Source organism: Telmatherina bonti, assembly GCF_933228915.1.
Source record: "Telmatherina bonti genome assembly, chromosome: 16".
NCBI classification, from domain to species: Eukaryota; Metazoa; Chordata; class Actinopteri; order Atheriniformes; family Telmatherinidae; genus Telmatherina; species Telmatherina bonti.
The window spans coordinates 796,773-808,861 of record NC_136614.1 but is presented as its reverse complement, the minus strand read 5'-3'; the positions used below and the strand labels follow the sequence as shown (position 1 = coordinate 808,861).

Below are 12,089 nucleotides of genomic sequence, written 5' to 3'. Positions count from 1 at the left end.
ACCGTCCTGACCCAGACCGACCGTCCAGACCCAGACTGACCGTCCAGACCCAGACCGACCCAGACCGACCGTCCAGACCCAGACCGACCGTCCAGACCCAGACCGACCGTCTTGACCCAGACCGACCGTCCAGACCCAGACCGACCGTCTTGACCCAGACCGACCGTCCAGACCCAGACCGACCCAGACCGACCCAGACCCAGACCGACCGTCCTGACCCAGACCGACCGTCCAGACCCAGACTGACCGTCCAGACCCAGACCGACCCAGACCGACCGTCCTGACCCAGACCGACCGTCCAGACCCAGACCGACCGTCTTGACCCAGACCGACCGTCCAGACCCAGACCGACCCAGACCGACCGTCCTGACCCAGACCGACCCAGACCGACCGTCCAGACCCAGACCGACCCAGACCGACCGTCCAGACCCAGACCGACCGTCCTGACCCAGACCGACCGTCCAGACCCAGACCGACCGTCCAGACCCAGACCGACCGTCCAGACCCAGACCGACCCAGACCGACCGTCCTGACCCAGACCGACCGTCCAGACCCAGACCGACCGTCCAGACCCAGACCGACCCAGACCGACCGTCCTGACCCAGACCGACCGTCCAGACCCAGACCGACCGTCCAGACCCAGACCGACCGTCTTGACCCAGACCGACCGTCCAGACCCAGACCGACCGTCCTGACCCAGACCGACCGTCCTGACCCGGACCGACCGTCCAGACCCAGACCGACCGTCCAGACCCAGACAGACCCAGACCGACCGTCCTGACCCAGACCGACCCAGACCGACCGTCCAGACCCAGACCGACCCAGACCGACCGTCCAGACCCAGACCGACCGTCCTGACCCAGACCGACCCAGACCGACCGTCCTGACCCAGACCGACCCAGACCGACCGTCCTGACCCAGACCGACCCAGACCGACCGTCCTGACCCAGACCGACCCAGACCGACCGTCCAGACCCAGACCGACCGTCCAGACCCAGACCGACCGTCCAGACCGACCGTCCTGACCCAGACCGACCGTCCAGACCCAGACCGACCGTCCAGACCCAGACCGACCGTCCAGACCCAGACCGACCCAGACCGACCGTCCAGACCCAGACCGACCGTCCAGACCCAGACCGACCCAGACCGACCGTCCAGACCCAGACCGACCGTCCTGACCCAGACCGACCGTCCAGACCCAGACCGACCGTCCAGACCCAGACCGACCGTCCAGACCCAGACCGACCCAGACCGACCGTCCTGACCCAGACCGACCGTCCAGACCCAGACCGACCGTCCAGACCCAGACCGACCCAGACCGACCGTCCAGACCCAGACCGACCGTCCTGACCCAGACCGACCCAGACCGACCGTCCAGACCCAGACCGACCCAGACCGACCGTCCAGACCCAGACCGACCGTCCTGACCCAGACCGACCGTCCAGACCCAGACTGACCGTCCAGACCCAGACCGACCCAGACCGACCGTCTTGACCCAGACCGACCGTCCAGACCCAGACCGACCCAGACCGACCGTCCAGACCCAGACCGACCGTCCAGACCCAGACCGACCGTCCAGACCCAGACCAACCGTCCTGACCCAGACCGACCGTCCTGACCCAGACCGACCCAGACCGACCGTCTTGACCCAGACCGACCGTCCAGACCCAGACCGACCCAGACCGACCGTCCAGACCCAGACCGACCGTCCTGACCCAGACCGACCGTCCAGACCCAGACTGACCGTCCAGACCCAGACCGACCCAGACCGACCGTCTTGACCCAGACCGACCGTCCAGACCCAGACCGACCCAGACCGACCGTCCAGACCCAGACCGACCGTCCAGACCCAGACCGACCGTCCAGACCCAGACCAACCGTCCTGACCCAGACCGACCGTCCTGACCCAGACCGACCCAGACCGACCGTCCAGACCCAGACCAACCGTCCTGACCCAGACCGACCGTCCTGACCCAGACCGACCCAGACCGACCGTCTTGACCCAGACCGACCCAGACCGACCGTCCAGACCCAGACCGACCCAGACCGACCGTCCAGACCCAGACCGACCGTCCTGACCCAGACCGACCGTCCAGACCCAGACTGACCGTCCAGACCCAGACCGACCCAGACCGACCGTCCAGACCCAGACCGACCGTCCAGACCCAGACCGACCGTCTTGACCCAGACCGACCGTCCAGACCCAGACCGACCGTCTTGACCCAGACCGACCGTCCAGACCCAGACCGACCCAGACCGACCCAGACCCAGACCGACCGTCCTGACCCAGACCGACCGTCCAGACCCAGACTGACCGTCCAGACCCAGACCGACCCAGACCGACCGTCCTGACCCAGACCGACCGTCCAGACCCAGACCGACCGTCTTGACCCAGACCGACCGTCCAGACCCAGACCGACCCAGACCGACCGTCCTGACCCAGACCGACCCAGACCGACCGTCCAGACCCAGACCGACCCAGACCGACCGTCCAGACCCAGACCGACCGTCCTGACCCAGACCGACCGTCCAGACCCAGACCGACCGTCCAGACCCAGACCGACCGTCCAGACCCAGACCGACCCAGACCGACCGTCCTGACCCAGACCGACCGTCCAGACCCAGACCGACCGTCCAGACCCAGACCGACCCAGACCGACCGTCCTGACCCAGACCGACCGTCCAGACCCAGACCGACCGTCCAGACCCAGACCGACCGTCTTGACCCAGACCGACCGTCCAGACCCAGACCGACCGTCCTGACCCAGACCGACCGTCCTGACCCGGACCGACCGTCCAGACCCAGACCGACCGTCCAGACCCAGACAGACCCAGACCGACCGTCCTGACCCAGACCGACCCAGACCGACCGTCCAGACCCAGACCGACCCAGACCGACCGTCCAGACCCAGACCGACCGTCCTGACCCAGACCGACCCAGACCGACCGTCCTGACCCAGACCGACCCAGACCGACCGTCCTGACCCAGACCGACCCAGACCGACCGTCCTGACCCAGACCGACCCAGACCGACCGTCCAGACCCAGACCGACCGTCCAGACCCAGACCGACCGTCCAGACCGACCGTCCTGACCCAGACCGACCGTCCAGACCCAGACCGACCGTCCAGACCCAGACCGACCGTCCAGACCCAGACCGACCCAGACCGACCGTCCAGACCCAGACCGACCGTCCAGACCCAGACCGACCCAGACCGACCGTCCAGACCCAGACCGACCGTCCTGACCCAGACCGACCGTCCAGACCCAGACCGACCGTCCAGACCCAGACCGACCGTCCAGACCCAGACCGACCCAGACCGACCGTCCTGACCCAGACCGACCGTCCAGACCCAGACCGACCGTCCAGACCCAGACCGACCCAGACCGACCGTCCAGACCCAGACCGACCGTCCTGACCCAGACCGACCCAGACCGACCGTCCAGACCCAGACCGACCCAGACCGACCGTCCAGACCCAGACCGACCGTCCTGACCCAGACCGACCGTCCAGACCCAGACTGACCGTCCAGACCCAGACCGACCCAGACCGACCGTCTTGACCCAGACCGACCGTCCAGACCCAGACCGACCGTCCAGACCCAGACCGACCCAGACCGACCGTCCTGACCCAGACCGACCCAGACCGACCGTCCAGACCCAGACCGACCCAGACCGACCGTCCAGACCCAGACCGACCCAGACCGACCGTCCAGACCCAGACCGACCCAGACCGACCGTCCAGACCCAGACCGACCCAGACCGACCGTCCAGACCCAGACCGACCCAGACCGACCGTCCTGACCCAGACCGACCGTCCAGACCCAGACCGACCCAGACCGACCGTCCAGACCCAGACCGACCGTCCAGACCCAGACCGACCGTCCAGACCCAGACCGACCGTCTTGACCCAGACCGACCGTCCAGACCCAGACCGACCGTCCTGACCCAGACCGACCGTCCTGACCCGGACCGACCGTCCAGACCCAGACCGACCGTCCAGACCCAGACAGACCCAGACCGACCGTCCTGACCCAGACCGACCGTCCAGACCCAGACCGACCCAGACCGACCGTCCAGACCCAGACCGACCGTCCTGACCCAGACCGACCGTCCAGACCCAGACCGACCGTCCAGACCCAGACCGACCGTCCAGACCCAGACCGACCCAGACCGACCGTCCTGACCCAGACCGACCGTCCTGACCCAGACCGACCGTCTTGACCCAGACCGACCGTCCTGACCCAGACCGACCGTCCTGACCCAGACCAGACCCAGACCGACCGTCCAGACCCAGACCGACCGTCCAGACCCAGACCGACCCAGACCGACCGTCCAGACCCAGACCGACCCAGACCGACCGTCCAGACCCAGACCGACCGTCCAGACCCAGACCGACCCAGACCGACCGTCCTGACCCGGAGCAGGAAGAACCAGGTCCAGGGTCCTGGTGAAAAGAGCAGAGTGGTGACTTTGACTAACGTGTGTGATCAGTCTGTCTGGCACCAGGCTGCCATTGGCCAAGATCATCCCCATCGTTAACGGCCAGATCAACTCCATCTGCAGCGACACCCCCGGACACTTCCTACAGGTACGCCGCCGCACCGCTCCAACGGGCCACAAGAAGCTTGACACCGGATAAACCTTCTGGTTTCTCGTCTTTTAGGACCTGCTGACCAACGATCAGGTGAGGGAGTTCGCCGCCAACGTTTATGAAACGTTCAGCACGCCGCAGGAGCTGCAGAAGTAATCCCATGATGGACGGACACGAAGACGACCAGCGAGAAACGCCGTCTGATCAACAGCCTCGGCGAGGACGACCAAGGACTTTTCTGACAGCCCGAGGAGAAAAACCTGATTGGACTTTGTGGTGCATCATGGGAATTGGAGTCCTGAGAAAGCTTGTGATGTAGTTCATCTTCCTCAGAGACGTGGACGAGACGGAGAGAGACTGCTTCCTGTCATCGTTTCCCGTCCGTGTCCGTCTGTTGCTGGTCGTTTATCGTGTTGGTGTCCGTTTGTCTCCCTTCTCCTGTCTCCGTGTACTTCCCGTGGTTTGTCCACAGGGGGTCGCTGTTCTGCGGGACCTTCTTCTTGATGACTGATAATTTCATTTTCTTTGCTCTTAAACCTTCTAGTGTCTGACTGAAGGGACTCCAGACGTCCTCGGACCTTAACCCAGGACAGTCCTGCAGGTCTCCATCTTCCTCCAACCGCAGTATTCCACACTTCTCCTTCATGGAAGGATGAGGAGGTCCGTAGTTGTCGTGTTTTAGCTCGTCTGAAGGTTCTTCGTGGTCTCAGCTGAATCTCCAGCGGGATCTGTGGACACGTGTCCCGGTCGGACCCTGCTGGGACAGTAGAGGGAAAGTTTCTGAGCTTAGACGGGTCTGTGGATGAACCAGAGCTGTGTCCACACATAACGGACCAGATAACCGCTTTCATCTTACTTCCAGTGACACATGATTTGTCCCCATTTAGTTTCAGTCGGACAACATTCCCGCCGACGTCCATGTTGGAGATGTTTCAGCGCTGGCAGCTGGAAGTTCTGGATCCTGTGGTTTCCTGAGAAACTTTCTCCGTGATGGGAGAGGTCGGATTGGGATAAGTGGAAATGCAGTCAAAAGAGAATATTTATCTTGATGGGATGAACGTTGGAACGAGACGGAGAAGGCCGTTTAGTTTATGATGGAATCAGTGATCAATAATATGATTAGGATGGATTTAGAGATGAAAGATTAATAAAATGAAGTGTAAAAAAAGATGATCATGTAATGAAAAGATTTACTGGTTGATGATGACTCGGCATGACTTCATCTTGCTGAGTCGTAGGGGGGAAGGGTGTCACATGACTTTAACAATCCAGCTGTGACTCATCCTGACGTCCAGGTTGTTAACTTTCCACCTTTCCCTCCATCTCAGCCGAGCTGAGTGGAAATCACATGACTGATCACATGATCAGATGTTTCTGCAACAAGGAAGATCTAAGCGATGCTCATTAGCATATTAACAGAAATCTACTTCCTGTTGAAAGGGTTTCAAAGTCTCTGTTTACTTACTGAATGTGGTTCATCGTCTTCATGTTGTCTCTGTGCAATACAACCATTTATCAATGAATTATGAAACAATTTATGAGATACAACCAGGCAAATACCACGACGTAGAGACGCAACCAGGCAAATACCGCGACGTAGAGACGCAACCAGGCAAATACCGCGACGTAGAGACGCAACCAGGCAAATACCGCGACGTAGAGACGCAACCAGGAAAATACCGCGACGTAGAGACGCAACCAGGCAAATACCGCGACGTAGAGACGCAACCAGGCAAATACCGCGACGTAGAGACGCAACCAGGCAAATACCGCGACGTAGAGACGCAACCAGGCAAATACCGCGACGTAGAGACGCAACCAGGCAAATACCGCGACGTACGAGACGCAACCAGGAAAATACCACGACGTAGAGACGCAACCAGGAAAATACCACGACGTACGAGACGCAACCAGGAAAATACCGCGACGTAGAGACGCAACCAGGAAAATACCACGACGTACGAGACGCAACCAGGAAAATACCACGACGTACGAGACGCAACCAGGAAAATACCACGACGTAGAGACGCAACCAGGCAAATACCGCGACGTAGAGACGCAACCAGGCAAATACCGCGACGTACGAGACGCAACCAGGCAAATACCACGACGTACGAGACGCAACCAGGCAAATACCACGACGTAGAGACGCAACCAGGCAAATACCACGACGTAGAGACGCAACCAGGAAAATACCACGACGTAGAGACGCAACCAGGAAAATACCGCGACGTAGAGACGCAACCAGGAAAATACCGCGACGTACGAGATGCAACCAGGAAAATACCACGACGTACGAGACGCAACCAGGCAAATACCGCGACGTACGAGACGCAACCAGGCAAATACCGCGACGTAGAGACGCAACCAGGCAAATACCGCGACGTAGAGACGCAACCAGGCAAATACCGCGACGTAGAGACGCAACCAGGCAAATACCGCGACGTAGAGACGCAACCAGGCAAATACCGCGACGTAGAGACGCAACCAGGCAAATACCGCGACGTAGAGACGCAACCAGGAAAATACCGCGACGTAGAGACGCAACCAGGAAAATACCGCGACGTACGAGACGCAACCAGGCAAATACCGCGACGTACGAGACGCAACCAGGCAAATACCGCGACGTACGAGACGCAACCAGGCAAATACCGCGACGTAGAGACGCAATCAGGAAAATACCGCGACGTACGAGACGCAATCAGGAAAATACCGCGACGTACGAGACGCAACCAGGCAAATACCGCGACGTACGAGACGCAACCAGGCAAATACCGCGACGTACGAGACGCAACCAGGCAAATACCGCGACGTACGAGACGCAACCAGGCAAATACCGCGACGTAGAGACGCAACCAGGCAAATACCGCGACGTACGAGACGCAACCAGGCAAATACCGCGACGTACGAGACGCAACCAGGCAAATACCACGACGTACGAGACGCAACCAGGCAAATACCACGACGTAGAGACGCAACCAGGCAAATACCGCGACGTACGAGACGCAACCAGGCAAATACCGCGACGTACGAGACGCAACCAGGCAAATACCGCGACGTACGAGACGCAACCAGGCAAATACCGCGACGTACGAGACGCAACCAGGCAAATACCGCGACGTACGAGACGCAACCAGGCAAATACCGCGACGTAGAGACGCAACCAGGCAAATACCGCGACGTAGAGACGCAACCAGGCAAATACCGCGACGTACGAGACGCAACCAGGCAAATACCGCGACGTACGAGACGCAACCAGGCAAATACCGCGACGTACGAGACGCAACCAGGCAAATACCGCGACGTAGAGACGCAACCAGGCAAATACCGCGACGTAGAGACGCAACCAGGCAAATACCGCGACGTAGAGACGCAACCAGGCAAATACCGCGACGTAGAGACGCAACCAGGCAAATACCGCGACGTACGAGACGCAACCAGGCAAATACCGCGACGTACGAGACGCAACCAGGCAAATACCGCGACGTAGAGACGCAACCAGGCAAATACCGCGACGTACGAGACGCAACCAGGCAAATACCGCGACGTACGAGACGCAACCAGGCAAATACCGCGACGTACGAGACGCAACCAGGCAAATACCGCGACGTACGAGACGCAACCAGGCAAATACCGCGACGTAGAGACGCAACCAGGAAAATACCGCGACGTAGAGACGCATACTAACCCTAACCCGATTAAATGATTAAAGTAGTAATGTGTAAAAAAGTAAAAGGTTTTATTTTTTTATGTTTTTATGCTGATTGGTGGATTTTGAGGAAAATAATCCACACTGAAGCAGATTTTTCTAACTTTGTGACATCCTGAAACTGTGATCATGAATTAATGACTTGTGGCTTTCAGCGAGTCGATCTGATGCAACGGAAGCTGGAAAAACAGCATCAGTGTTCAGGGCTAAAACGTGTCACCAGACCATTAAAAACCTTTATTTGCTGAGTCATTGTGACACGATCAGGTTTCCACCACAGAGCTGAGTCACGTTCACGCCACTAAGCATTCCACATCGTCCTGACTGGACACCAATTCTCCCACAACGCTGGATCATATAAACAGTTCTCCCACAACGCTGGATCATATAAACAGTTCTCCCACCACGCTGGATTGCAACTGTGCTGTCTGATTGCGACGTAGCTCGATGCTAACTATAGATGTAAATCATTGATGTTAATTATTGATGCTAACCACAGATGCTAACAATCGATGCTAATTATTGATGCTAACCACATGCTAACTATAGATGCTAAATATAGATGCTAACCCTAATGAGCTCATGGCACTGCAACATGAGACCACACTGCTGCAGTATTTAACACAATAAACCAAAAAGTACGAAAGGCGGCAAGTCATGGCCGTACACAGGAAACGTCACCCTGGTCCTTCTAGAAGTCTGACCTGGAATGTGATCCGGACCAGGATCTGGCGTAGTAGAAGTCTGACCTGGAATGTGATCCAGACCGGGATCTGGCGTAGTAGAAGTCTGACCTGGAATGTGATCCGGACCGGGATCTGGACCAGTAGAAGTCTGACCTGGAATGTGATCTGGACCGGGATCTGGACCAGTAGAAGTCTGACCTGGAATGTGATCCGGATCGGGATCTGGCCCAGTAGAAGTCTGACCTGGAATGTGATCCGGACCGGGATCTGGACCAGTAGAAGTCTGACCTGGAATGTGATCCGGACCGGGATCTGGACCAGTAGAAGTCTGACCTGGAATGTGATCCGGATCGGGATCTGGACCAGTAGAAGTCTGACCTGGAATGTGATCCGGACCGGGATCTGGACCAGTAGAAGTCTGACCTGGAATGTGATCCGGACCGGGATCTGGCCCAGTAGACGTCTGACCTGGAATGTGATCTGGACCGGGATCTGGCCCACTAGAAGTCTGACCTGGAATGTGATCCGGACCAGGATCTGGACCAGTAGAAGTCTGACCTGGAATGTGATCCGGACCAGGATCTGGCCCAGTAGAAGTCTGACCTGGAATGTGATCTGGACCGGGATCTGGCCCACTAGAAGTCTGACCTGGAATGTGATCCGGACCGGGATCTGGACCAGTAGAAGTCTGACCTGGAATGTGATCCGGACCGGGATCTGGCCCAGTAGAAGTCTGACCTGGAATGTGATCCGGACCAGGATCTGGCCCAGTAGAAGTCTGACCTGGAATGTGATCCGTAACGGGATCTGGCCCAGTAGAAGTCTGACCTGGAATGGGATCCGGACCGGGATCTGGACCAGTAGAAGTCTGACCTGGAATGTGATCCGGACCAGGATCTGGCCCAGTAGAAGTCTGACCTGGAATGTGATCCGTAACGGGATCTAGCCCAGTAGAAGTCTGACCTGGAATGTGATCCGGACCGGGATCTGGACCAGTAGAAGTCTGACCCGGAATGTGATCCGGACCGGGATCTGGACCAGTAGAAGTCTGACCTGGAATGTGATCCGGACCGGGATCTGGCCCAGTAGAAGTCTGACCTGGAATGTGATCCGGACCGGGATCTGGCCCAGTAGAAGTCTGACCTGGAATGTGATCCAGACCAGGATCTGGACCAGTAGAAGTCTGACCTGGAATGTGATCCGGACCGGGATCTGGCCCAGTAGAAGTCTGACCTGGAATGTGATCCGGACCGGGATCTGGCCCAGTAGACGTCTGACCTGGAATGTGATCCGGACCGGGATCTGGCCCAGTAGAAGTCTGACCTGGAATGTGATCCGGACCAGGATCTGGCCCAGTAGAAGTCTGACCTGGAATGTGATCCGGACCGGGATCTGGCCCACTAGAAGTCTGACCTGGAATGTGATCCGGACCGGGATCTGGACCAGTAGAAGTCTGACCTGGAATGTGATCCGGACCAGGATCTGGCCCAGTAGAAGTCTGACCTGGAATGTGATCCGTAACGGGATCTGGCCCAGTAGAAGTCTGACCTGGAATGGGATCCGGACCGGGATCTGGACCAGTAGAAGTCTGACCTGGAATGTGATCCGGACCGGGATCTGGACCAGTAGAAGTCTGACCCGGAATGTGATCCGGACCGGGATCTGGACCAGTAGAAGTCTGACCTGGAATGTGATCCGGACCGGGATCTGGCCCAGTAGAAGTCTGACCTGGAATGTGATCCGGACCGGGATCTGGACCAGTAGAAGTCTGACCTGGAATGGGATCCGGACCGGGATCTGGACCAGTAGAAGTCTGACCTGGAATGTGATCCGTAACGGGATCTGGACCAGTAGAAGTCTGACCTGGAATGTGATCCGGACCGGGATCTGGCCCAGTAGAAGTCTGACCTGGAATGTGATCCAGACCAGGATCTGGACCAGTAGAAGTCTGACCTGGAATGTGATCCGGACCGGGATCTGGACCAGTAGAAGTCTGACCTGGAATGTGATCCAGACCAGGATCTGGCCCACTAGAAGTCTGACCTGGAATGTGATCCAGACCAGGATCTGGCCCACTAGAAGTCTGACCTGGAATGTGATCCGGACCGGGATCTGGCCCAGTAGAAGTCTGACCTGGAATGTGATCCAGACCAGGATCTGGCCCACTAGAAGTCTGACCTGGAATGTGATCCGGACCGGGATCTGGCCCAGTAGAAGTCTGACCTGGAATGTGATCCGGACCGGGATATGGAGTAGTAGAAGTCTGAACTGGAATGTGATCCGTAACGGGATCTGGACCAGTAGAAGTCTGACCTGGAATGTGATCCGGACCGGGATCTGGCCCAGTAGAAGTCTGACCTTGGAATGTGATCCGGACCGGGATCTGGACCAGTAGAAGTCTGACCTGGAATGTGATCCGGACCAGGATCTGGCCCAGTAGACGTCTGACCTGGAATGTGATCCGGACCGGGATCTGGCCCAGTAGACGTCTGACCTGGAATGTGATCCGGACCAGGATCTGGCCCAGTAGAAGTCTGACCTGGAATGTGATCTGGACCGGGATCTGGCCCACTAGAAGTCTGACCTGGAATGTGATCCGGACCGGGATCTGGACCAGTAGAAGTCTGACCTGGAATGTGATCCGGACCAGGATCTGGCCCAGTAGAAGTCTGACCTGGAATGTGATCCGTAACGGGATCTGGCCCAGTAGAAGTCTGACCTGGAATGTGATCCGTAACGGGATCTGGCCCAGTAGAAGTCTGACCTGGAATGTGATCCGTAACGGGATCTGGCCCAGTAGAAGTCTGACCTGGAATGTGATCCGGACCGGGATCTGGCCCAGTAGAAGTCTGACCTGGAATGGGATCCGGACCGGGATCTGGACCAGTAGAAGTCTGACCTGGAATGTGATCCGGACCGGGATCTGGCCCAGTAGAAGTCTGACCTGGAATGTGATCCGGACCGGGATCTGGCCCAGTAGAAGTCTGACCTGGAATGTGATCCAGACCAGGATCTGGACCAGTAGAAGTCTGACCTGGAATGTGATCCGGACCGGGATCTGGCCCAGTAGAAGTCTGACCTGGAATGTGATCCGGACCGGG

General features: G+C 58.3%; 1 protein-coding gene across 5 annotated transcripts in view; it reads left to right on the top strand.

The window, feature by feature from the left end:
- pex3 (peroxisomal biogenesis factor 3) overlaps positions 1-5,725 on the top strand; it is a 33,343-nt gene extending 27,618 nt beyond the window's left edge. For 2 of the 5 annotated variants that reach the window (XM_079255394.1, XM_079255396.1), the window contains exons 10-11: positions 4,494-4,590; positions 4,666-5,725. In XM_079255394.1, the coding sequence (XP_079111520.1) occupies positions 4,494-4,590; positions 4,666-4,749 (181 nt within the window). In that variant the 3' untranslated portion in view covers positions 4,750-5,725. The remainder of the gene's footprint in view (positions 1-4,493; positions 4,591-4,665) is intronic. The other 3 variants (XR_013771628.1, XR_013771629.1, XM_079255395.1) reach the window with 3 other exon arrangements.
- The last annotated feature ends 6,364 nt before the right edge of the window (positions 5,726-12,089 follow it).